The 27,339-nt window shown below is 43.5% G+C and overlaps 5 protein-coding genes across 5 annotated transcripts; all 5 read left to right on the forward strand.

Moving 5' to 3' along the window:
• Positions 1-5,205: 5,205 nt before the first annotated feature.
• Positions 5,206-8,054, forward strand: LOC129616288 (uncharacterized). Its single transcript, XM_055531868.1, has 9 exons — positions 5,206-5,273; positions 5,359-5,630; positions 5,702-6,292; positions 6,348-6,748; positions 6,801-6,995; positions 7,067-7,235; positions 7,304-7,542; positions 7,589-7,756; positions 7,809-8,054. Exons 1-9 carry the CDS (start codon positions 5,206-5,208, stop codon positions 8,052-8,054), a joined length of 2,349 nt encoding a protein of 782 aa, XP_055387843.1.
• Positions 8,055-8,172: 118 nt separating this feature from the next.
• Positions 8,173-11,596, forward strand: LOC129616289 (pre-rRNA-processing protein TSR1 homolog). The gene is made up of 10 exons (XM_055531869.1): positions 8,173-9,323; positions 9,368-9,533; positions 9,575-9,760; positions 9,867-10,117; positions 10,164-10,365; positions 10,434-10,774; positions 10,866-11,047; positions 11,094-11,243; positions 11,288-11,463; positions 11,510-11,596. Exons 1-10 carry the CDS (start codon positions 8,173-8,175, stop codon positions 11,594-11,596), a joined length of 2,892 nt encoding a protein of 963 aa, XP_055387844.1.
• A 3,488-nt stretch (positions 11,597-15,084) lies between these two features.
• LOC129616287 (uncharacterized) lies at positions 15,085-15,576 on the forward strand. The gene is made up of 4 exons (XM_055531867.1): positions 15,085-15,140; positions 15,187-15,264; positions 15,310-15,416; positions 15,461-15,576. The coding sequence occupies exons 1-4, from the start codon at positions 15,085-15,087 to the stop codon at positions 15,574-15,576; spliced, it is 357 nt and encodes a 118-aa protein (XP_055387842.1).
• A 4,191-nt stretch (positions 15,577-19,767) lies between these two features.
• Positions 19,768-21,778, forward strand: LOC129616290 (60S ribosomal export protein NMD3-like). Its single transcript, XM_055531870.1, has 5 exons — positions 19,768-20,409; positions 20,455-20,485; positions 20,940-21,343; positions 21,386-21,600; positions 21,679-21,778. Exons 1-5 carry the CDS (start codon positions 19,768-19,770, stop codon positions 21,776-21,778), a joined length of 1,392 nt encoding a protein of 463 aa, XP_055387845.1.
• Positions 21,779-22,713: 935 nt separating this feature from the next.
• Positions 22,714-24,815, forward strand: LOC129616291 (chromosome transmission fidelity protein 18 homolog). The gene is made up of 9 exons (XM_055531871.1): positions 22,714-22,794; positions 22,873-22,964; positions 23,091-23,210; positions 23,263-23,437; positions 23,490-23,596; positions 23,869-23,979; positions 24,249-24,395; positions 24,444-24,584; positions 24,632-24,815. Exons 1-9 carry the CDS (start codon positions 22,714-22,716, stop codon positions 24,813-24,815), a joined length of 1,158 nt encoding a protein of 385 aa, XP_055387846.1.
• The last annotated feature ends 2,524 nt before the right edge of the window (positions 24,816-27,339 follow it).

Raw genomic sequence — 27,339 nt, forward strand, 5'->3', positions numbered from 1 at the left:
TAGTGCCTGTCCCAAACCTTCTGGATCGGAATCCACAAGTGGAACTAACTGTCTTAAATCTTCTAAATCGGGACCCGCGATTGGGACTGTCTGTCCCAAACTTTCTAAATCGGAGTTTGCAGCTGAATCTGTGTGTCCCAACACCTCTAGATCTAATTTTACAACTGAGACTGTCTGTGGCAAAGACTCGGAATCTTCTAATTTGGGACTCGCGATTCGATCACTCTGTTCACTGGAATCAACATTTGGGACTCGCAAACCGACTAAATCGGAATGAACTGAAATCGTCTCTTTCACTGAACTCGCCATTGGGACTACCAATGCTTCTGAATCCATGATTGGGACTTTCTGTCCCAAACCTGATTCAGCGATTGAAGCTGCCTGTTCTAAACCCTCCTTGATTGGAGCTGGCACCTCCTCAGAATTCCGGAGTGGTGGGATCAACTCCTCAGACTGCATAACTGAATCGGTTTGTCCCAAAATAGTCACAATTGGCAAAACATCGTTAGCCACTGAATTGTCTCCATCCGTGGAAGCTTGAGGTACGCCCGCGGTTTCCTCTCTGCAGTTGGTTGATTCACTGGAGGGCTGTGTCTCCTTGTCTTTGTCAGCTGTCTCAAATTCGAATCCACGTTCGAATACATTGTCTGAAACGGCAGGCGGACCTAAAAACAGTCGATCAAGTGAATTCGTCGCACAGGAATCATAATTCGATTTAGAACAAGTAATTTATTTTTGGCGTTTGTCATTGTTCTTGGATTCTCACCTGTCATTGCGGGTTCTTGGCGAGGGACGCAGTGGTATGCTGTTGCTATGTAAGCGAGTCCCGACAGAATATCAACAGCAGCTGACACCACGCAGACACTCTAAAAGATGATAAACGTCAACCATGACCAAACAGACGTGACTTACGCTGGAGGATAAACAATTCATGAGGAATGCACAGACAGGCTGGGATGTTAATGTTGCAAGATAAACTGGATGGAAGAGGCAGTCAGTCTCTGAAACGCGAAAGAAGACCAAATTAGATGAAAACCAAATTAGATCTTTCGAGTATCAACTCACGCATGAGCTCTCTTAAGAGAGCCGATGAATTCTCTTGACGCTGAAAAAAGAATTTGCTGGTATTTTTTAAACACAAACACGATCAATCAAGAAGATTGAAAGAATACCTCGCCTATTTCTTCTTCTAATTTGTTCATATGATCAGCAAATTGTTCGCTTTTCTGCTCCTCATCACTGTACAAGCGCAACGGTCCAGCCAACGAAATTTGGGACAAGAGGATGTAGATGATTCGATCAGGAGCAAAAATCGCCTGAAACAATCCAAAAGTACGGAAAACGATGAAGATGAAGATTTTACCTCTTCAGGAGACTTAGCGAGCAAAAACGTCTTAACAAGCGCAACGATAGATGGTGAGTCTATCAGTCTCAATAATTTCAGCAATAAATGCGGCCGGGCCTTCAGATATGCAGCCAACTGAAGAGGGCAAAGTTGAGCGTGCTAATGTTTGGAATGCCGTACCTTATCACCAGCATTGGTATAAATGGTTGAAACAATTTTGGAGAAATAACCGCAAAGGACTGGATTTTCATATGCGCATTTGGTAGGATAAACAGAAAGATCAGGGGCTGAAGAACTTCGTGAGAAATGCATAAAACAAGGAGGAGGTAAAAATCTTCGTTTGACAGGAGCTCCATCTAACGAGGGTGTTATTTCAGGGGGAAGACTCGAGCATCGATAGCGACGCTTTGGAAGAGAAGAAGAAGCATCTAAAGTGTAATGATCCAAGAAGCTCCAGACGACATCCAGCAAATCAGGAGTAATCTCAACTCTTCTGAAAATAAAAAAAAATGCTCTTCCGAATCATGTTCAGAAAGTAACGCACTCTGACCAGACAGAATAACCAGCGCATAAAACTTCTGTTGCAAGAAAAGGATATTTGAATTGGCGCTTCCTCGAAGAATGCTTGGGCGGAAAGACGAGCGCTAGAGTGAGAAGGCGCTTGATTCGCGCAGAAGTCGCAAAAAACCGAAACGCTTCCTCCCTTGCGATATCCTGCATGGAACGTGTTTGATAATTAGGAAATTTGAAGCGGAAAAGATCATCCGCATCTAATATATGCTCGACATTTTCGACACCCGATGAAACAAGCGAGAAGAAGGTAACACAGCCATCTGCCAAAGTAGCTGGATTGCCAAGATAGGAGTGCCAGAAGCTTCCACGACCATCCATGGCCCCTGCCGTTTTCTTGACCCTGTTTGGTTTTCAGCTCGAAGTGCTATCGTGCTTCAACAAGTTGGATGAAGGCATGAATTACAACTCAACGTTGGTACCACCGCAGACCTGATGAGCTTCCAGATTCAGAAATTCGATTCGAGTCACACAAAACGAGCGAAATTGACTCCGCTGTTTTTCAGATCCATGGTTAAGACGGAACGGATAAGAATCGTCCTCTCTTAGGGTGTGTTGAGTCCCAGAAACAGTCAAGGGTCAGTTAAATTGATCTTTTCACCAGTTCGTTGTTGATCATTCCCGTCCCTCTTTTTCATCCATACATTGTTTCTGTGTCTACATGAATTTCGGCTGTGACTGTTTTGACGCCGAAGTACCCTGTCTCTCCTTCACTCCCCATTCAGCGATTCCAAGGAAATTCACTAGTATCCGCAGGGAAGCTCTTTGAGACAGTGTTTCCAGACAGACTCATCAACACTGCATGTTCCAGCACCAAATCGTACACACACCAAATCATACACACTGCCCAGCCCTCCCATCCGTTGATTGCACGTTCGAAGTCATACTCAAGTAGCTACTGCACAACTTTTTCGTTGTGAGAAAAACACTAAAAAAGAACTCGGCTCGCAAAATTTCTAATTCTTGAATCCAATAAAAAGGTATTCTTTTTTGTAGTAGTGGGCTTGGCGTCCCTTATTGATGTCATCAGACAGCCACCATCCGTTCCATCGTATTGCAAGATCCATCTCCGATTTGATGAGAGCGACATCAGTGATTGGTTTGAAGTGCTTGAGACCATTCTTCATACCCCAAACATACCGATACTTCCCTCCAGCTCCCTTTGCCAAGTCCGAATGGGTTGGTATAGGGTGGTCGGTTACGTTCACAAAGATGTCTTCCGATGCTCCTAAGATATCCATAAAAATGGGAACGAGATAAACTTTTTCACCACCGAAGCTTTCGTTGATGGTTTCCGTCGCAGTGTTTGGTATAACGATTGTTAAAGATGCATTGAATGGCGTTTGGGGCCTCGCGCCGTAGACCACCTCGAAGTGTGAGAAATATTTCATTTGCAAAATTCAAAAAAATTAGTGTATAGTAGCAGTTATCAATACATAGTTCTGGGACAAATTGACATGCAGTTGAAATCTTAAACAAAATCTGATTCGACGACTCTCGGTACAAAGAAGACTATAAAAAAAGACATTAGAGGCACGAGTCTTCCCCCATCGGTCGATTGCATGAGTCACTTTGGAAGGACACCAGCAGGTTGAAGTTCTTCATCATCTTTTCTTTCGGGATACAGTGTACCAACCGTCTTCATCTGGTGCAGCATGATCCTTCATTGCGGCGTCTTTCACATCCGTCTCCTCCTCTTCACTCGAAGAATCAATATCACTTCCTACAGCGTGTCCTTTGCAAGTTGCAGGATCCACTCCAGATGTTGCAGCCACCTGAAATCAGGGCAACCATGAGCCTGTTCTGTCGCAACACTCCGTACCTCATCTGCTGTTGAAAAATCCCCTCGGCCGCAAGACAAGAACAGTTCAACGAGAAGTTCAGCAACCTCTTCATCTGATTCGTCTTCAGCTTCTGCATTGAATCGCTCCAGTATTTGATCATTAAGAAAATCTGAAAGCTCATCAACAGAAACCGAACGATCTGAAGCAACAACAATAAAGAAATGAGGTTCCCCAAACAACCTTCTCACTTCTAGTCGCCGCCACACGAAACGTCTCCATCACATCATTGAAGAGAGCGTCTGCTTTGGCTCTTGAATTTCTACCTCCCCCAGCCATTATGGATAGCTAGCTGAAGCAGCGTCCTGAGGACGAACAGGACCAGGATAATTCACTCAACCATCACGCGCTAACCAATTTGAGAAAATCTTGCGTGCTGCGACTTCAAATTTGTCCCAGCACCGCTCGACGGCACATGGCGCAGCCATTCCAGAACTGATCAAAGGTCTGGTTTGAACGGGCCTACTGTTCATTTCTTTTTTTCCTCTTTTTCACTTCTCAGCAAAATGAGCGATCAGCCGGATATTGGTCTGCTTCTCCAGCAAGTCACGGAGCCTTCCACCGCGCCCCAAGCCAGCGAGAAAGTGAAGGAGCTTACAAAGGACCCACAATGTGTTGGACCCCTCGTCCTTCAAATGGCCCAAAATTCTGAAATGGGCGTGAGACAGTTGGCTGCGGTTCTTCTTCGACGTCGTATTGCAAAGTTTTGGGGTGTACTTCCAGAAGATGCCCGTAGCGAGATTAAACAGACATTATTGAAGCGCCTTGTTGAAGATCCTTCTCACCTCGTTCGTGTTTCCATTGCGCATCTTGTCAGCTCTTTGTGCAAATTGATTCTCATGGAATGCGCGCAGAACTTTTCGAATTTTTGCGCAAATGTTCTGAAAGTCCAGAGGAGTCACATCGAGAAGTGGCCCAAGTTGTCTTCAGCTCGATTCTTGATTCCAATGCTGCCTCTCTCGCGTCCCTTATCGAACGATTTCGCTACCGTGTTTCTTAAGGGTGAGTCGGCGCTTCTATTTCTGTTCTGAAGCCTTTTTCTTGTTTAGGGCTGCAAGATCCCGTCAGTTCTGCGGTGCGCCTTGCAGCAATGCGAGGTGTCGCAGCTCTGGCCCATTCAGCAGAATCGAAGACAGACTACGCCCGTCTACGTCAGCTGATGCCTGCGATGGTTGCCGTCACTCGCGAGGCTTGTAACGCGAACAAAGAGGACGTTGTTGTGTTTGCGTTGGAAATCTTTGATGAGCTTGCTGAGTCCCCTGACGCCTTGAGGAACAGAAGATTTTGCCCGATATGATCAGGTTCATGCTGACAATTGGAGGAAACTCGGAGCTATCAGTTGGAGTCAGAGAGCAAGCCTTTAATTTCATTCATTCGATTTCAAAATTGAAACCAAAAGTGTTAACGAAACACAACTTGGTTCCTGATGTCTTAAATGTTGTTGTCCCAATGGCGATTCAACCAGATTCAGACGATCTTGATGAAGCTGAACTAACGCCGCATCGTGTTGCTTCTCAGTGCGTCGACTCGCTCGGCGCTTAATCTCCCTTCACGTTTCGTATTTGAGCCCGTCGCTCGATGCCTTTCTCCTTACATGAACAGCTCCAATCCTTACGAGAAGCGTGGAGCTCTCATTTTGCTTGGAATTATGTCTGAAGGTTGTGAAGATATAATGAGAGGACGAATAGAAGAACTTCTTCCTCCCGTTTTGAGCGCATTTTCAGATCAAAGTCCAATTGCCAAAACCGCTGCAGCTGTCTGTTTGGGACAAATGGCAGAGTATCTCCAACCTGAAATCACTCAAACGCATCCAATGACGATGAAGGTGTTACTTTCCGCGATGCTTGATCCCTCAACGAGGTTCCGACGAAAACGTTCGGGAAAAGCTTTGTTACGGTGAGAAATGGCGTTCTGTTTTCGCGCATTGATTTCATCCATTTTTTAGCTGTTGAAATCTTCTCCGAGCATCTTGAAGAGTTCGAAATTGAATCGTATCTCTCAACGCTGATGCCTGCATTGCTTCACGTATTGACGACAACGAAGGCAAATGCAGCTCGTGAAAATTGTATTGGAGCGATTGGGTCTGCTGCACAAGCTGCTAAAGGAAAATTCGCTCCTTATGTTGAACAAGTGTTCTTGATCCTGATAGAAGCAATGAAGCAGAAAGAGGAGACATTGATCCCGTTACGTGCACGCGCTACGGGAACAGCTGGCTGTATCATTCAAGAGCTACCGGAAGGAGTGACCGCCCCTTATCGACAGAAGTGTTTGGAATTAACTTTGGAAGGATTGAATTCTCTGGATCATGATGATTTACGCGAAGCAAGTTACAGATTTCTCGGATGTTTGTGTCACACACTGAAAGATGATTTCGCTCCGTTAATCGCGAGCGTGATGCCATTCGTTGTCGCAACACTCAAGAGTACAAGTGGAATTGTAACACAATTTGAAGACAATGAAGATGTTCTTGATGGAGTTGATTGCGAAGAAGATGAGGAAGACGAACGTCGAATAAAAGGGATCCACATTCGTACTGGTGAGTGTAGGAGGATAGCGGGCTTAACATCCAAGGTGTATGATGTTGTTCGTAGGTTACATCGATGAGCAGGAAGCTGCTATCGATTTGTTATGTTGTCTCTATCGAAATGTCTCTGGAGCTCATATGTCCCAATATTTGAAAAGTTCTTTAGAGCGTGTTGAACGCTTACATCGTTATTTCCATAGTGGGATTCGGCAGCTTGTCCCAAATTTGATGCAGGCCATGCTCATCAATGTACATCATACGTTCTTACCTTCCTGGGCCCCCCGCGTAGAAGCAGATTCACCCACGAATATGTCGAATCCAACAGCACCCGAGAGTTGTCTTGTTTTAACGACAGCAGAAAATAGAGGTTGGATTGCAGGACTACCAGCTCAGTCGCTCCTTCATGATCACACCATTCAACTATGGATTGAGAAGTTGTGGCCTATTTTTGAGGAAATGTTGACAGACGTGAGATCACCACTTTGTGCCACTAGTTGACAATTTTTCGCCTTCTTATCAGGACGACGACAAGGAAGTCGTTGGGGACGTATGTAGCGTCGTCGGAGAGCTTCTCGAGCTTCTAGGTCCACATTTGCTACAAGGATCAGGACTCACGGGAAGAGATGTCCACACCTCATTGATAGACGTAGCATTGAAGATCTTCTCTGGTGAACATGAATGTCAAAAACTAGGAGATGACGGAGAAGTTGATGAAGTAAGATGATTCCCAAATCAGGGGCAACAGACGCTCTTTATATTTTATGATCAATTTGACGCTCATTTTAGGACGAAGACAGTCGAGCTGTAGAAGAATATCTTTTTGAGGGAGTGTCCTCATTGATTAGCGGATTAGCGCAAACAATGGGACAACAATTTCAATTATCATTCTCTCAGTTGCATCCAAAAATTTTGCGACTTGCGGCGCACAAGAAGTCAAGTGGCTGTCGATGTATCGGTACGTGCATGTCTTATGAATCAGAGAAGAACTATCCTGTACCCTAAACTCATCAATTGACGCTTCAGGCATCGGGTGTTATGGAGATATCTTCAAGACGATGGGGGTATCGGCGACCCCGTTTGTGGAGCCGGTCATCCAGCCGGCATTAGAGGGGATTAGACAAAGTGGGGATTCGTCATTGCTACGTAATTCTGCATTTTGCCTGGGAACTATTTGCGAAATCGCATCCGCATTACCTGCTGTTCGAACTCGAATGCTCGAAATTTTGAAGGCGTTACATCCACTGATTGTTGCAAGCAATGAGGTGATTGATTCATCGTGATGCATTAAATTCGTGTTTTTCTTTTCAGAATGTTCGTGAATCCAAGTTGTGCATTCGTGACAACGCAATTGCTGCTTTGGGTAGAATTCTTCGCGGTTCAACGAGCAGTGATATTCCACATGACGAGGTCATTCCGTTGTTCCTCCAATCGTTGCCACTCAAAGCTGATTTCCAAGAGTCGGAAGGAGTTCTGAAGGTGCGGAGTGCAACTGAATTTGAATTTTGCATTATTTGCTAATATATTGCAGACTATCTTGTATCTTTGCTTTGGAGGATGTGAAAAATCAATTTTGGAGAGGCACCAAGCAGAACTATTGAAGGCGATTGTTGGAGAACTGGTGAATGGATCGCTCACAAAAAACACAAAAGATGGAGCGAAGAACGTCTTGCGAAGCGGCATTCAAAGTCTTGGGGTCGAACACCCAACAATTCAAGCGATTGCTAACGCTGACCCGAAGTACAAACAATTCTTAGAAAAATTTATGCAACAGTAGAATTGCCACTTTTTGTGACTCCATGCTTTCGTTGAAAAGTGACGCACCTCTTGAATGTAACCTGTCGCGTTCCTTTTGAGGTATCAGGTTCATGCTCCCAAATTTTGTTTTTTAAGGGATGACGCAATCACATAAGTCGCACCTTCGGCAATCAAATAAGCCCTTCAAAGGAACGACAAAGAGGAAGGAACCTGGCGGGAAGACTGTCGCTCGCCCTCGTGTCAAATCAGCACCTGCTGTCGTAGCGCGGGGAAAACAGGAGAGGGCAAATGCAGCGAAAGACTTACGGAAGAAGCGTCGCGAAGAAACGCGAGCGAAGCGTCGAATCGGTGCGATGAGTTCGGAAGCGATTCCTCCGAAGATTGCGATGCTCCTTCCACTCAAATCGGGGGTCGACGTGACGGACTTGAAGAACGCGTTGGCGAGTTTGGGAGAATCTGTTCTTGTGGGAAATGGAAATCAAAAGCTAGATGGAGGAGACGTGATGGAGGACTCGGAAACAAGCGCCGTGCAGTCAAAGATTTGCCAACCTGTGACATTCCAACTGCCTCCATGGGCCCAAACGACTTCAACAGGAGAGGGACGAAAACAATGCTTGACTCTGATTGATGCATCAGCACATCTGTATCCACGTCCATCACCACTTCCGAGTATCGTGAATCCGAAGAAGAATGACGATGACGTCCCACAGACGGAATTTGTGTCAAAAGAGGGACTTCAAACAGTTTTGGACATCGCTAAGACGGCGAATATCATTGTGTGTGTCTTACCGGGGACTTGTTCCCTTGATGATCCCCCCTTCGATGATCTTGGTTATGAATTATTGTCTGCATTAAAATTACAAGGATTTCCAACTCCGATAGGCGTGATGATTCGAGATGAAGGTTACAACGCTCTGGATGTTGGTGAGTTAAAAATCTATTGCGTAGAATGTCATTTATCGATGATGGTTGATAAATATAAATATCTATCGTCGATAAATATCTATTGTCGATCATCAGGCAAACAAAAAGAACGTCGCAAACTTGTTAATCGATACTTTACGTCTGAATTCGGTGCTGGACAAAAATTCATCGCAATTGATGATCCTGCAAACGATTTGAAGTCATTGTTGCGCGCGCTGTCCAACGCTGTCCCAAAAGAGTTTTCATGGAGAGCGATGCGTGGGTATCTTGTTCCGGATCGATGCATGCTTCTGAGGAATCAGCCAGATGGGAGGATAAAACTGATAGTTGAAGGATTTGCCAGAGGGTTGGGATTCACTGTGAAGTAGGTGTTGAGTTGAACACTTTTGTATGTCGTATTTCAATCAGGCATCCTCTTCATTTGACTGGCATCGGGGATGTTATTGCAGATAGAATTATTGCTTTAGAGAATCCATTGAAAGCCCAAAGAAAAGTTGTAAGTGGACAGTCGATAAGTGGGTCTATGAGTAATGACAACTTCCGTTTTGGGACTTTCTCTTACAATCCCATTTTGGTGACTCTCAGTTGATCAACTCATGGGTTGTTTGTTAACAGAGAGACGACATGCAGAATTCCGTCGGATCTGAACGTTTATTGGAAAAGCTTACAGTTGATATGGAAAAACAGCTTCAAGAGGAATGGGAGTGTTTACGACCGTATGATCCCTTAGCGGGGGAGCAAACGTGGCCAACTGAAGAAGAACTGAAGGAAGCGGAGGACGGACAGAAACGTGAAGTGAACATCTCTGAAGTAATTTCAATGCCATGTTTGTTTGATGGCCTGATTATTGCTGGTTTGTGTTTGTACCTGGTTCTTCTTTCGTCAGGAAGAGAGTGGCAGCCGGAACAGACGTCTCGCCGTTCCGAAAGGAACCTCAGCGTACCAGCAAGCGTGGCTCGATGAAGAAGTTCAGTTTGATGGCGCAGAGGATGTCCAGGAAGAAATAGACGATGACACGATGGGGAATAATGCGGATGAGGAACACGAAGAGGTTGATTTTGAAGAGGATGATGAATCTATAGGTGAACCAACAGTAACGAATGACATTATGATGGACGACATGCCGCAACATACGGAGGGTGAAATGATAGCAGAAAAGTAAGTTGTCTTATGTGAGCCTGAATTATAAGATGTTCGTTGATAGAAATCGTTTGAAGTTTGAACTTGAGGAAAGAAGCAGGGAAGATTTAGAATTCCCGGATGAAGTCGACACTCCATTGGACCAACCAGCAAGAGAACGTTTTACAAGATATAGAGGATTAAAATCCTTCAAAACCTCGAAGTGGGATCCCTACGAGGATCTTCCCGCCGAATATTCTCGAATTTACGAATTCGACTCATTCAGGGTGAGATATCTTTCAATATCTCTATATCCATCATCGGCATAACTTCACTGATTCTTCTTATTCTTCAGCCAACGATGAATTTTTCTAAACATCAATTTATCGAAGATTGTATGGGAGTTTGTGGTGGAATGACTATCACTGGACTCTATATTCGTCTTGAAATTCGTCTTTCGAATAATGATCCTACAGAGGCATCAAAGGTTGATGCAATACAGAAACGCTTGGAGAGAATTCAATTGTTCAACCAAGGACATCAAGGACTTCTACCCATTGCCCCATTGCTCATCAGTACATTATTACCCTTTGAAAGAAAGACTTCCGTCTCTCATATGAGAATCACTCGCGTTAATGACTTCATCGAGCCTCTACAATCCAAGACATTGGTTGAAATGCAGTGTGGATTCAGAAGGTAAACCACAGTCCACCGTCTGTCCCAATCTACCACCGTGTCCCAATCTCCCACCGTGTCCCAATCTTCCATCATGGGTATTTCTTTTCAGATATCTCGCCCGCCCGATTTTTAGCACAGGAACAAACACTGCAGGAACTCGAATCAGCATGAAATCCAGATTTCATCGATTCTTACATCAAGGTTCCCCTGCTGTTGCATCCGTCTACGCCCCAACCATTTTCCCTCCTGCGCCTGTTTTGGTTTTCAAGTCGCCCGAGCTTCCATCTGAAGGTCAGAACGATGAGCTGATTGCTGGTTTTGCACCTTTCTTTTGCAGAAGCGTTAAGCCAATCTTCCATCCTTGATTACCCTTCTTCCGAAGAACTCGAGAAAGCGACAAAGCTTGCAGCATGGGGAAGCGTTCTAGAGCCAGATGCGAGGCGTGTTATTATCAAGCGCATCGTATTAACTGGATACCCGTTTAGAGGTAAAATTTGTGGCAGGGTTGTATTAACTGTCTTACCATTTCAGTTCATAAGAAGAAGGCAGTGGTTCGGTTCATGTTCTTTAATCCAAGTGACATTCGCTGGTTCTCTCCTGTTGAATTGGCGACTAAGAAAGGTCTCCGAGGGCACATTAAAGAGCCCCTTGGGACTCATGGCTACATGAAGTGCATTTTCAATGATTACGTTGACCAATCAGACACGGTGGGTACAAATAGAACAAACGCCGTAATATCATCATTCTCCGCAGGTCTGCATGTACCTTTATAAACGTGTCTACCCCAAATGGTTTCCGCCTACTTGGGGTGGTGACGAGTCCCAAACACCCACTCAGTAGAACTAAACAGTACGACTCGGGAAGAGTCCCAAATAGCGAGCGCTTTCTCTTTCTGGTGCTTATTTGTTTTTTCAAATTGCTCGATTTTTGTCCCGCTTTTTGTTTGTATGATTGCTAAGCTACTTGCCTGCACAAGTTGAGAGAAACGGGTTTCCGATTCTGTCTTAAAATGGATTCAAAGACAATTCTGATAGATTCACATGTTTGTGGCAGCCTGTCCGTCACGTTGTTGTCGAATTCTTTGATCTTGGAACAGAAAATCCCAGAGTATATCGGAGCTGCGCATAGTTTGATCTCTGCATTTGAGACTGATTGCGTCCCAATCTGGAAGGAGCCTAAAAAAAGATTTTTCACTCTACTTCAACGAAGTTACAGAAGATGGATCATTCTCTTATCAAAGTTTATTTTTTTCTTCTTTTCGTTCTGTCGAGTCTCGCAATGCCCGATGAGTGTTTCTTCAATAAGGACGACTACGCAATAGAAATGGTCCTTGCATTTGAATCTAGTGTCATCATATTCCCATGGATGAGTGTGCTTTTGAAGAACTTTACTTCTTTTGTGAATGCGCTAGGTCATCAGTACAAATCGCTGAAATTGGGTGCCACATCGTTCTCCTATTGGGAGACTTTGGAAAAAAATGATCTGGCAAGTCACGTGCAATAGCATCAACTGATACCCTACTCGCAGGATTTTTGCTATAATTACCTAACACCATTAACGCCGGATCTTCCAACCTACGCAGCGAAAGTCCCTGCCCAATGGAAGTGGGGTGTAGGTGCCCGTGCACGACGGAGAACTGGATTTATGGCGATTGCAATGTCGGCACTTCAGAAGGGGATGGTGCGCATCAGAACAGTTGTTGCATATTCGTCTCTTGTTGTCAGGGATGGTCTTCTATGAATTCTGATGGAAAAAAGCTGTTGAAAATCATCACTGTGTTGACTATGTGTGAGAGTATGACTACTGGCGAACATCCAGGACATCCATTTACGAACTCGGGGGATAATACTTGCGATAATGACAGTCCAGACGCTGAGTCGGTTGGTCGAATATTGGAACAAAATGAGATTCACTTACTAGCCATCACGTCGAAGAACGAGTATTGGAAGGCCTATTTGAGTTATATGGCAACGCAAGGAGCATCAGGAGTTGCCGTTGATTTTCCTCTCATCACGCGTGAACTTGAAAACGCAATACTTGGAGGAGTCAAGCTGATTATATGTCCACCACCAACTGTAAGAAACGAAATACAATTTAGAAGTGATTTCAAAATCTGCAGACAACTACAACAACAACAACGACAACTTCCACTACGACTACGACGACCACAACAACTGTTTCTAGCACAACGACAACTACAGCACCCACGACAACTTCAGCAACAACAACAATTGCGCCATCTAGAGGTGTGGAGACGGACGTTATTCTGATGTCTGCTCTTGGTTCTGTCTTGGGCGTAGCACTCATAGGGATTGTTGCTTATTATTGGAAAAGAAGCTCAGAACAAGAAAGGATTTTTCACGTTTGAATAGGCATCTGGTAAAGATGAGCTATTAATCTGTTTTCATTCGAATATTGGTTTAAAAAATATTTCATGATGAGCAGAACAGCTTTTCTGATCTAGAATGATTAAAGCTCTCCGTACTCCATTCCTTGTCGCACATTATCAGCAGTATGACGCCGACTGTAATAGAGATATCCACCTCCACATGCTACAGATAACAACACCACAGCTGCAATTCCCGCACCGAGTAGCACTACAGCATTGATCCCGCTCCCTGGAGCTGCAGTGGTGGAAGTGGTGGCAGTTGTACGAGTCCATGTGAATGTCGTCGTCGTCGCTGCTGTGCTTGTAGTAGTGCTGACTGTCGTTGTTGTTGTTGTGTATGGTGGTAAACAAAGTATCTGCTCAAGTCCTTTCTTCAATTGCGTCGATAACTGCTCCGCGCTTGCATCAGCCAATTGAATCAAAACAGATTTGTCGGCCTCCATCCATTCAGCATAAGATTTCCAAACTGCAAGCTCTTTCGAACCGCCACCAATTAAACCGAGGAAAAAAAATTCATGCGCACGGAGAATCCCTCCGACAAGTTTGCCTGAATGCATGAGTTAAGCAGATACTGAACGTGTCCAACGCGAGATACTCACCGTCAGGAGCGTCATTGCCACAGGAATCACTTTGGGTTCCTCTCATGGGAGGAAGCGGCATGCTTCCACTTGTAAGCGATGATTGATCCGTCAGAAGAGCAACGATGCGGACTTTTCCATGTTCAGTCGACCATCCCATTTTCCCACTCGTCACTGAAAATACAAAGATATCACTCTGTTTTATCGTATTTAGCTGTCTCGGACTGTTTTGGAACCATTGTAAGGCTTCTGTCATTAGTCAGCTCACCCGACAATGCCACGGACATGAGGCTGTTTTTGTACATTTCGTCGAGTCGGCTTCCTGCGATCGTCACTGAATTCATTGCTGTTTGGAGAGCGTTCACATCTTGCGTTAATCCCGAATTCAATTGAAAACAGTAATTCTGCTCATCATGCGTTCGTTCTTTCCAGTTGATGAACGTCGCTAGCCCAATTTTAATGCTGGGAAAAGATTTTTGCAAATCGGATGCCAAACTTTGAAAAAACTGCTCTTTCTGAAGTGCTCGGATCAAATTTCCGTATGATTGACTGTCGGCTTGAAGTGAGAGAGCTAACTCAATTGGAAGGTTTCCATTGCAATCACCAACCGTTTCGACCGCCAGATGGGCGACAAGAAGGAAAAAACTTTTAAGAATTAGAAAACATTTGGACTTCATATCAAGGAACACGCTTCGTTTAAGAAAAAAGAATTTATATGAATTTTCCGCTTTCCGGTACTGTCCCAAAGTTATTAGACAAATTCAATCTCAAAATAAGGAAATACTCGAGTCAGCACCGGAGATTCATAAATGTGAATAGGGATTATTGTTAGAGAGAAATTCATCCAAATAGAACAGCGAATCTCACGATTATTCTCCCCCTGCGTCCTTCTTGTTTGCTTCCGCTATTTCTGCTTGCATCCTTAACATCAGTTCGGATTTGACTCCCACAGGAACGGCTGCACGTGACTTCGCTCGTACGGCACCAATCACCTCTTCTGCTGTTGGAGGGTAGGAGCAGCTTCTAATGTAGTCTAAAACCGAATATTCTGAATTTTGACAGAATTAAAATAACCCACCTTGACAAAATGCCTTAACGTGGTCCTTCCATTCACTACTCGTCAACGCTTGACGAACATAATCCTCAGCTGAAATGCTCATTCCTTGTCGTGGGCCTGTTGTGGTCTGCGAACCATCTGTGTGAATCTGTTCAACCTCTTAGAAAACGGTTGCAGAATTGTTTTGTGAACAGTGTCCCGGCAGTTTATCATCTGCCAAGGAATTTTAACATCCTGGAGGTACTTGTTATTCTTCGCAGAATTTCCAGCCAGCGATTCCAATCTTCACAGATCGAGATTCGAAATGTCGAAACGCCCCAGTAGACTTCCACCCGAAGTGTCACGCATAATTTACGTCAGGTAGATTCCACGATTGTCGTAATTGTCTATGACTCTCAAATTTCAGAAATCTTCCCTACAAGATTTCAGCCGAGGAGTTGTATGATATTTTTGGCAAATATGGAGCAATACGTCAGATAAGGAGGTGAGTTGAGACTTGAACACCTCCGTTAAATTGATTCGGTTTCAGAGGGTGTGCTGCAGAAACTAAAGGGACGGCGTTCGTCGTCTATGATGATATTTATGATGCGAAGAATGCAGTTGATCATTTGTCTGGATTCAATGTCGCTGGGAGGTGCGTTTCGTGTTCGAGAGCTGTATTACCTGTTTTGGTTCTTCAGATATCTTGTTGGTTCTGTACTATAATCCAGTGAAAGCACAAAAGAAGCTGGATGCTCAAAAGGCGCAGGAGGAGCTGATAGAAATTCGCAGAAAGCTTGGGTTGAGCACCGATTAGTTCATGTCGTGAAATTTTGTGTCGCTTTGTGCAACTACCAGTTCCGATTAAATAGTTTTCTCTCTCCCTGTCCCATTCCTCGTTCAGTCTTTCTTATGCGTCGAATTTCCAGCAGCATCCAATTTACTTTCTCATTTTATTAATCACGGAATTCCACAAATTTCTTAGTTTCAAAATCTCAAATGGGCAGCCGGAAATAGAAATGAGAGGCCATAACCTTTCTCTTGATGTCTATATCCTGCGTGATCAGTAGCCTTTTTTTGGCCAGTTGCTTGGTCATTTTAAGTTTCGCCAATTCAATAGGTCCTCGCATACAGAAGCTGGATGAGTATCATGCTGTAGCATGCGACTCTCCAGAAAGTCTGGAATGCAAATGTTCAACGGCGCCAGCAAAAGGTTGCGATGTTTGCTGCATTGCGGAGAAGGACAAGGTCGAATGCACAACGTTATGTGCGTCAAATACGACAGCAGTTGATTTAGCAAGCTACGAAGCAAAGGCAAAAAAAATGCTCGACGTCTTCCAGAATATGGAAACCAATTCCACTGCTCCTCCTCCTCCGCCGCAAGTGAATTTGACCGAAGCTAAAAATCCGCTGCCTCAAACATGGGTTGAGCAGGGAGGTTTGTATTCTCAACTTCGGGTAAAGATCTTTACTTCCCCATCGTTTGTCAGGGGAGGTCACGGAAGAAGAAGAGATGTTGACGACAAGAGCGCCGCCAGAAGACGACGAGTTCCCAATTGAATGTCGTTCTCCAGAAGAACGGTATGAAATTGAACAGGGAACAACAGCGAGGTGGGTTCTCATAAAAGGGAAGGTGAAAGATTTGGGTTTCCATAACAGAGAGGTGGATGAAGACAAAGAACAGTCCGAGAGAAACGAAATGTTAATTAGGAAGTTGAAGAATTCAAAACCCCCTTCATTTATTCGAACGTCGAAACGGTTCCCGTATTTAAGGCAATTCATTCTGTAGATAACGCTCACTTGATGTCACGTCATTGTGAAAGGTTGGCGGCACATGGGGCAGCTCGTATTGTAAGCCCCCCCGTATTGTTGGTGTTGGCGTTGAGCGAGCCATTTTTGTATACAATCTGCAATTGCCGGATGAAGACACAACTATGACTTTTTCTTACGAAGATGAAATGAATGACGGCACTCCCCATGTGCTGGAGGACAACCATCTCCAGGTGTCCGACATCTAACAAACACTATTGTTCAGATTGTTCGATGATTGCTTCTTCTCACTGAGGGCATGAGAATTCAAGTTTTTCAGTGCAAATACTGCAACTTTCTGCCATAGATTTCCATTTCCAACGACCAACGGCGAACACTTTTTTAATTTCAAACATTGAAAAATTGCTTTTCGTTGTCCTCCTGCATTATAAAATAACGTTCCACAGCATCAGATGGGGAAGATGCTGCTGGGCTCTCCTTTGCGCCTCGAGCGATGCTTGAATGGGACTCTTCTCAATAAATTAATAACGGTCCGCTCGTTCGGAGTTCCTCGGCTTTACAAATCGCCATCCTTGACCAATCCGGCATATGATTCGATGGAAATTGAGCCACTTAAAAAGATCGTGGGACATCAAGCCGCGATGGATGCAGATGAAAAACTTGCTGCTCAACATATGACGCCACCACCGCCAAAGTTTATTCCCATAGACACACACGCCGAGAAACTCGTAAGCGAAGAGTGCAAATATGTTTGAGGTTCCCTTGTTCAGGGTAAGGGAAAATATTCTGATCTGTATGCCAAGCGCCAAAAGTTTCAAACGGGTGACTTAGCGAAATATGAAGACATAAAGAGCGGGTACTACTTTCGAAAATGTCCCGAAGGTGTGGGACAGGGATTACGAAGAGATCTTGCGCTTTTTGGTTTCGAGGAGAAGAATTTTGGGATGATGATTCGCCCCCAAACCCTCCAGATCATACGTCAACTTGAATTCTTCAGCAAGGAAAAGGATTCTTCAACTGGTTGGTTCATTCTCTATTCGAATTCTAATCTGTATTTTAATCAGGCGAGTACAAAATATCAAGCAGGGGTTTCTTACTGGATGGAGACCGCGGAACCGGAAAAGTATTTCAAACATTAAAACTCTTACATCTCTCTGTTTTATGTTCAGAGTGTTCTTTTGAATCATGTGGCTTGGTGGGCTCATCAACATCATTGGATCGTTCTCCAAATCAATCACCCAGAGCAATATCTTACAAAATGCGCCGATATACACAGATCGCCAGCGGGAATATTTGTACAGGTATTGGGGCATCAATGAGGGTCGTGCAAATAATTGTTTTGTAGGCCACGTTTGCGCGTCAATATTTGGAGAAGCTTATCCAAGCAAACGGACACCTGATTTCCCAAATTCCTGTTAATATGAATTGCTACGGGAATTGCTCGCTTGATGGGAATGCTAGAAAATTTATGCACCGTGTATTTGAACCATTGCTAAACAAAGCTGTCTTCGATGAAGTTCAGACTGAAATGAGGAAGCGCAAAAATGGATCAACTAACGAGTCCCTAACAGAAGTCTTGGATGAGTCGAACTCCGTAAGGTATCCCATGATGAATGTATGGATTCCTAGTTATCAGAGAACTCTACGATTATTCAAGCGTCAACTTTATTTAAAGAACCAAATGGAACAAACAACCAGAACAACAAGTCTGCGGTGAGGGTTGATCGCTCCTTGATATTATTCTCGTTTGCTTACAGATCTGTCCTACCAAACCCCGAAACAGTATTAGACATAGCGGAAAAGGGTGCAAATCATGAAGCATTTTCAACTGCATCTCTGTATGAATTGGTCAAGCAATTGAAGACTCAGACACTTTTTCCAGTTCTCATTGCTTGTGGTGAGGGAAAGACTTTCGCTTCTTCACAAGGCACTGACTCATCGTCACCATTCCTTGCAGATAATTTCAATTCTCTTTTCAAAGTATCGAAATATCTTTCAATGCGCTACGATAACACAAAATTTAACGGTTATATCCCAGGCTACCATCTTGCACTACCTAGATTATTCATGCAATGGGATGGTGATCAATTCAAACGAGGTTGGACGTTCTTGCTTATCGCTTCATTTTCACATGATTCAGCAATTTCCTTCAATTTGTATTCGACAGGCGTTAAAATTGCTGCAACGTCGTGGCTGAAAGATTCTCGTCGAGAGTTCAATCCTCAACTTTTGGGAATCAGGTGGGAAAAGCATCTCAAAGACGTCTCATGACTTATTTCAGCAAACGTGAAATTATTCGAGTTCGAAATTTCACTCCACGCGAGTTTGACAGTTTATTAAAGTTTGGGGCGTCAAAAGGAGCTTTTGTCGAATTTCCAGAATATAAAATCCCACAGTTCTACATGATGACAAGTAAGAATAGAATAGAAGAAATTGAGAAATTATTCAGTTCATCATAGTGTCATGTTGGTCTCTATCGTCTCGCTAGATGGAAATGGAGAGCTTTCAAGAAAAACACTCGCAACATTTTATTGATTAGTACTGGCTCATTGCCGGAAAGTCATTTTCCATGCTTTTTGAATTGTCTTCATTAACGTGTGATCAAAACTCTTTCGTCATAAATTCTTCCCTTGAATTGGAAAATTAAATTCAATTCCTTTTTCTGAGTTGCTTGCCTTCACGATATCTGTCTTTGCGTCTCCTAAGTGTCCTTTATAGAGTGCTTCTAATTTTGGATAAAAATCCAATTTTGTCAAAGCAGTCTTAGTCGACTGAGTCGATTGGGACGCTTCGTATAAATAATAGGCCTTCAGTCTGAATTATTGGAATCTGAACAATGTCCCAATAATGTTTAACGTACTTTAAATTGAGAAATGCTTTCCAATGGAGAGGGTTGTAGTCCTTGTTGTGATATTCCTTGTTTGGATTCACACTTTCATAAATACGAGATATTATTGGTAATGGGACTTCGACATGATGTCGCTTATGGCCAACTTCAATTCTTTGAAGGGGGCGCTTCCCAAAAAGAAGATTGACCGAGGGATGACGCTTGGGAATGAAATTGAACATTTTAAGACGTTCTGGATAACCGCCCTCTTAGCAGATCGTCCTCAGAGATCGTTTGATCAACGACGATGTCTCCCAACATAGAAGCCTAAAATGAAGAGGACCTCTAGAGATCTGCATGTAGACAAATTTATCTGACCCAATCGGGCACTCCTGTTTTTTGTGTCAAAAAATGGAGATCGATGAAGCGGGCGAGGGATTCATTGGAGTCCGAATGGGAACTGGAATGGAAGCATCTGCTGGGCCATTCCAACCGATTCAGTACATTGGAATGGAACAGGCGCAAGATCAGCATCAACGGATCATGTGCTGCATGTGTGCGGTTGTCATTCCGGCGAATCCAACTGGAAAATGCGTCAATTGTTTGAAAACGCAAGTGGATGCAACATCTGAGATCGAGAGAAATCTTGTTCTCCCCTACTGTAAGCACTGCAATCGGTATCAGCGACCTCCATGGTTGGCGTGTGAATGGGAGAGTCCGGAATTGCTGGCGTTATGTTTAAAGAGAATTCGTGGATTACAAGGGACGAAGAGGGACGGTGCACGGCTAGTTGATGCTGGATTTTTGTATACAGAACCCCACAGCAGAAGGATTAAAGTGAAATTGACTTTACAGAAAGAAGTAGTTGCCTCAACAGTCGTTGAACAAGATTGTGTTGTTGAGTTTGTGATTCAACCAACACAATGCGATGATTGTAAACGAGCATTCACTCCCCATACGTGGACGGCTGTAGTGCAAGTTCGTCAAAGGGCTCAACACAAGAGATCTTTGATGTATTTAGAACAAGCCATTCTGAAGCAAAACGCACATGAGGTATGGATTGATCCCCCATTTTTCATCTGATTTGTATTCTTGCAGAAAGTTCTCAAAGCCATCGAAGCACCAGATGGTATTGATTTTCAATTCAGTTCAAAGTCTCACGCACAAAAGTTCGCTGAATTCGTTACTTCTGTGTTGCCTTCTCGTGGACGCCACTCCAAACAATTGATCTCCCACGACTCCAAATCCAACACGGCATTCAATAAACACACTCTCTCGATCGAAGTGTGCCCCGTTTCTAAAGACGATCTCGTAGGCGTGTATCTCCATATCTCCTTGTGATTGTCCAATTTGTTTCAAGATCTATCTTCCACCAAGAATCGCTGGGACTGTTTATGGAGGAGTTTCTCCATTTTTGTTGTGTTCGCGCGTCACAAGCGGGATTCGGCTTATAGAACCCTTTAGTCTCAGAGGCATCGACATCCCTGCAGACAAATATTGGAGACACCCGTTTGAGACAAGTAAGACAAGTTGAATGGATTGGGACATGCGGCTTATCTTCTAATGATTTTTTCATTTTACAGTTCTTACACGGCGGCATTTAACTGAATTTGTGATTCTTGATATCGAGCCAGTTGACATGAGAACTGTTTCTGTGGCGGCTCATGCGCATCGATTCGTAAATCCAACTGCCAAGAAATCCAAAGATACTCGAAGGAGAGCTTCATCAGATGCTATGGTGGACGTTCCGTCGTCGCATACGACGTCCTCGGCTGTCGTCTTCTCCGACCCTCGGTGCGACCCTCTCGCTGGACGGTTGGTCGACGTCGAAATTGCAAGAGCAGCTGATTTTGGTGTAAACGACTCCCGGACGACTGTTCGAAGTCACCTGGGAAAAGTTTTGAGGGTGGGAGATTGGTGTTTAGGATACGATCTATCAACTCTGAATCTCGGTGGTATTGACGAAGATACGGGAATCGAGAGCAAGGTAGGTGATGTTCTAATTCATGTGGTTATCTTGGTTGTTTAGATTCCATATGAAGTGATTCTGGTTCGCAAGACTCGTCAATTAGGAGCAGAAACACGGAAACGTAATTGGGTGCTTCAACGACTTCCTATAGAAAAGGCCTCTGCCGGTCCTGCAAAGATGCATCAAGATGAAAGAAGAGATTTAGAAGAATTCAAGCGAGATCTTGAGGAAGATTCTGTAATGCGCCAAGGGGTGAATTTATGGAAAGATACGACGTAAGCAATGATTTCACTTCCTCATTGGAAGCATATATTAATCTATGCGTTTCAAAAACAATTTCTTCTATTTTTCAGAAATCACGGGGACTCGACCAACGTAGATGCTGAAGACGTTCAGTTATGCGAATTATTAGATCGCATGACATTGAATGATGCCGATGGTGTTTATGAATAGAGCCTCCTGTTTTTTTAGTTTTTGCCGCACCTGAATTATTCTGTTCATCTCCCTTATTGCAAAAATTCAACCACAATGGACGAAAGTGATTTCGATTGCTATCTTGATGATTATGATTTTGTACCCCCTGAAGAGAGTGTAGGGTGTTTTCAAATACATTGTGCATGCGCACTCTTTCAGGTTCCTGCTGCCAAGAAACGACCTCGCGAGCATGAGAATGAACTGGCTGGTGAGAGCAGGTTCTTGTTTGTCTTAAACAACTCTGAGGCATTCAAACTTTTTGTCAGATCTGCCTGCCAAGCGTGTGGTTCTTCTTAGACGAGAGACTCAAAATGAGGCCAAGAGCAACGATGGCTATGCAGCTAAGAATCTAGTGCAAACAAGTTCACAGAGCAGCAGCTCTAACACGCGACCTCTGAAAAACTTCGATTCCGTATTTGATGAGTTGAGCAGAAAAAGAGTCACGAAGGAGAAGTTGAAAAATCGAGGGAGTCGCGTGACGTTTCTGGAGACGGAAGACCCTGATGAAAACTTTGAGGACCCGTTTGATTTCCACACCGAAAATGTCGACGATATTGGGACATCGAGCAAGAAGGCAAAACATGTAGAAATCGACTATGATGTGGATCCGTTGATCGAGTCTGATGATGAAACTGTTGACGACGTTTCGAGAAATTCTGTCGAAACTTCTGCATCGAACAAAATTTCAGAAAAGCGAGCAAACGTATGGAATGCATTGCGGAAACGGAATTTTGGGACATACACAGGATTGTTCCAATTGGATCGCGTTGTTGAAAATGTGGCTGGAGGAATTGGGACCCATACCGCAGTTCGGACATTGGATGGGATTTCACAGAGATACCAGATGAAGAGCGAGAGTGTTCAGGTACATGAGTCTTCCAATGATGATAGAAATATCAACTGAAGTTGTTCAGATGTCACGTCCATCGTATGAGATTGATTACATCGATTTTGAGCCATGCAATGATTGCTCTTCTGGACCCATTTATGTTCTTGTAAGTCTCGCTCACTCATTCTGGATTCGTTGCACTACTGCGTTGTGATTGTATCATTCGAATAACATTGTTTATAAGGCAGTCGACTCTAACGCTTCCAAGAAACATTTATCATCACAAAGTCGAAATCGTGAGAGATTTCTTGAAGATCCAATCACTCAAATGATTCAGTGAGTTCCAAATTGATAAACATGTATTGATGAGTTGTTATCTACGATATAAAAATATATTGATAGATTCGAGTTCTTATATATAAGCTCGATTATCTGTTCTAAGTACTGATGCGTCACTCTTAGACGGTTGGAGGAAGAAGACGAGAAAGCAGCGTTCCGTGAACGTGATCGAAGTCGATTTCGGACAAAAGATTGGCATCCAGGATTGAATCAATTGTGGTCGATGAAATATCAACCAAAAAGGTTTGAATCTTTATAACGATGGAAGGAAATACGTGTTTATCTTTATTGACAGTTATCTAGATCTCTTGACTGATGAAGGTATCAATCGAAGTGTTCTGAAATGGTTGAAAGAATTCGACAAGAATTCCGGAACATGGAAAGATCGCGATCAAACAATCCAACAATCTTCCGATAAAGTCCCTCCGATGGTTTCATCAAAAGCCAAAGAAATGAATGAAGCAGGAAATGTAAGTAGAAGAGATTCATGATGCTTGTAAATTATAAATCGTTGGAATACAGAATGCGCCGATTCAAGAGTCTAGCGCGATATCACCGCTTCTTCTAATCGCTGGACCTCCCGGTGTGGGAAAAACCACATCCGTCCACATATTAGCGCGACAGGCGGGGTTGGTGGAAATTCACAATATCGGAATCTCTTCTTTCTTCTCAGATTTGATGTTGTGGAAGTGAATTCTAGCGACGATCGAACGAAAGGTGATCATAACGTGTTGATGTCCTTCTAATGTGAAAACAATTCTCTAGATAAAATTATCAATATTGTGAAGTCTGTCACCTGCATGGATACATCAATGATTGGAGGACTTTCAAAAGGAAAGGGATTCGTTGGCCGGTACAGGAAGGGATTCCACTTCTGTGATATATATTGTTCTTTCGACAGACCAAGTATTCTTCTACTGGATGAGGTGGAGGGTTGCGACCGCGATGCAGTGGATGCTTTGGTGAAACTTTTAGAAGAGAAAGAGAAAAACGGGAAACCCAAAATCAAGAGGTACAATTGTGATTCACTAGTCCATCTAGAAAGCGGCGATTCATGCATATGGAATGTTGCCCATGTATATAGAATGTTGAGGATCCGCAGTGTGTTTTGAGTTCCAATTGTGAGTTGGAAGATTCTTTTTTTAGACCAATTATTTGTTGTTGCAATGACCTTTACCATCGAGCCCTTCGTGCCTTGCGTCCCAAAGCCAAAGTGATCGTCGTTGGATCTCCGAACGATCAGAGACTTTTAAAACGGTGTGCAATCATCTTCTCCTGAAGGGCTTCATCAAAGGGTTTATTTTGTAGATTGACCGAAATTTGTGTTGGAGAGGGCGTTGATGTTGATGGATCCTGTTTACCCAAATTGATCCATTTTACAGATGCAGATATTCGTTCAACTCTGAACTCTTTACAATTGATTGCGAAGTACGCAGCGATTCTATTGGATGACTCTCTCAAACAAACTTGATTCAGAACGTTTAGAGCAGAAGGGAAGAGACTCTCTGGCGAAGATATTGAAACATTTTGGGATGATCTTTATCATGATCGCGATATCGGAGAGCTTGAAGTCATTCAAAGATTGTTTACATCACCAGCAACCAAACAGACAGGAAGGTGATACTTTTCCTCTCATACTACATTCCTATTGGATACTCTGTCAGATCTAAGTATGCTTTAAAGTCTTTCAAGGACATGGGACAAGATGTTGATTTCAACATCCTTGCTGTTACATTGCAAGATAACCTTGAGAAAGTCAGGATGTGCCGTTCTTCTGATTGTTTATTGTGTGATTCAGGTTTCGTTTCCAGACGCTTGCCAAGACAAGATCGCTTATTTTTGCGGTAGTTCACTTAAGAGTTTCTAGATCACATAATCGTTCCATCAGATCTTCTTTCTGAAGCGGATTGTTTGCGTAAACGAGTTTTCTTCAATGTAAGGGTTGAAACAAAGACCATCAAACAACTGATCTCGATATGCAGGAATCTTGGGCCCTAGCGTTGCCATTATTGATGCTTCGTGCATATTGCGCATCTGCGTTCCCTCCCCAGCCACTTCCTATCCAACGCCTCATTCCATACACATGGACGCTTTCATATCGATGTCAGATTCTTGCCACTCGAAGGTCAGACTTTCTTGTGTCACCAATCTTTGAACAACTTCAGCAGACGGCAAGTGCTCGCGGTTCTTCGTGAAAGGCTTCCCCCTTCTCTTACGCTGATGCCCCTCTTATCATGTTTTGCTGTGGATATCATCGGTCCATTAGTTCTAATGCTGACTCCAGCTTTATTGTTTGAGTCCCAATCATCGACATGGAGAACTTATAATCGCCTTCCAATGAGACCCGGTGAATCTATTTCACGAGTAGTATTCCACTGTCTACCGTACTGTTATTGTTTCTCAAACGTTGAAATTGCTCCTCATTCTTATTGTCCTTCAGCGGCGGGAATTCCCTTGGGTGGAAGTCTACAACAACCTTTGAATCGATTCCATCATTTGATTGAAATTTGCACGACACTATCAATTCAATATTCTCTAACACCTTCAGTGGATTTAACAAATCCTTTGAGCAAACCGAATAGGGACAATCGGGGTAATCGATGAATCGCGTCATGTTCCATTCTCCTGTTTTTAAAGGACGTTGGAATTCAAATCAAGCAGCTTCGTTCCATGAAAGATTCATCAGACGAAATTTCTGTTTAGATGCTCCATTGCATCTATTTCTGGACCGCTACTGTCGAGGCTTCTATCATGAAGCTCCTCGGTTGGGTAAGAGAAAAGGAGTACAATCCGTCGCATCGGGTGTCTTGCTTGGATAGGAGCGCTCGGAATGCGAGACCATCAACTTGGGAGTGTCTCTGGAAACTCACAAGATCGGGGTGTCATGTGGGATCCTAATGAATCGTTTGACTCCCTCAACTCAAAATTTCAAGGTTACGAATATATCAACCTGCAGTTAACAAGAGTTCATGCCGATTTACTTAAGCAAGAAATAGACAACTTTTATAGATCAGGATTGTTGCCAAAAATGAGAGCATTTGAGAGAAGGACGAAAGAGGACTTTGAAGGCGGCAAAATTGACGAGGATATTGGGACACCATGGAGTGGGACTTCAGCTCTCTTCAAAAAAATGAGAGGATCGATTCCTCAACATCAACAGCGTCTTGAAATATCGTCATTATGGGTCGATGATGTCCCAATCTTGTTAAATCGAATTCAGGAGCTTCAGCGAAAACGGCGCATATGGGAAGAACAGAATTGGAGAGCGCCCCAACAAGAAGACAACATGGAACTCTCAATTGGAAGGTATCCGATAAGCGAGTATCGCAACCTATTTACCGCAGAGTTCAAATCACATAAGCATCTAACGTTTCACTACGAGTCTGGTGACGCCAAAGCAGTTCGCTACAACCCAACACAACTTAACGAAATGTTTCAATGAAAGTTTGTGACGAATGTTGATTAGCTTTGTGTGGTGTTGCTAATTACAATATTCTATTTTTATTGTTTGCAAGCACTACTGGCACCATGCAATCTCTTTGCTGAACGGAAGCAAAACAGGAAATCCTCATGAAAATTAAAACTGCGTGCCTGGTCCACTAACTCCATTTCATATTTTGGTCAAATCTATTATTTGCATCATGACGCCAGAAAATCAAACGGAAACGGAAACAAAGAAAGACAAGCAAGCTGCTCTTGATCGCGACGCAACATCAGCAACTCTTGGAGGGTATGAAGCACCAGATCCGAAAGTTTATGGTATTCCTATGCAGGAGCTTCCAAGTACGTGATTCCCTTAAATGCACCGTTGCAAGTTTTCTGTAATGCTGTAGGTCCCATTTCAACTCAGGCTGCCGGCAACCATGTATTTGACGCGTATCGTGCATCTGCGTCCTTAGCATGCGTGGCCATATTGGATTGCTGTCTTGCTGGGCTTTCTGCATTATCCTTTGCACCATTTTGGGGTCTTTTCTGCCTAATATTTATTCCTTTCGGCATTATAGGTTTGCGACCATAGAATTGAATTTTGGATCCTTTTCTCTCTTTTTTTAGGAAAGTTTGCTGCAAAAGGTTACAGGAATGGAAAGCTATTATGGATCTACATAGTTTATTGCGTGTTTGCCTCAATTGCGAGATTAGCGCTTGCCATTACTTTCGGAGTGTTCAGTTACCCATTTGACAGTCAGTCATCTTCACCCTAGTTGGCGGCTAACTTTATTGTCTTTCAGTGCTTTTTGAGATCTTGAAGTTCTTCACTCAGGTTTGGTTTCTGTTCATAGCTTTCCAGGTAATCTTCTGAATGAAGAGCTGCTTCATGCCTGAAATGCTGTTATGTTTCTTTGCCAGTTTCGTTCTGCTGTTCGCAAGCTTT

Source organism: Condylostylus longicornis, unplaced genomic scaffold (assembly GCF_029603195.1).
Source record: "Condylostylus longicornis isolate FDR11 unplaced genomic scaffold, ASM2960319v2 ptg000174l, whole genome shotgun sequence".
Lineage (NCBI taxonomy): Eukaryota > Metazoa > Arthropoda > Insecta > Diptera > Dolichopodidae > Condylostylus > Condylostylus longicornis.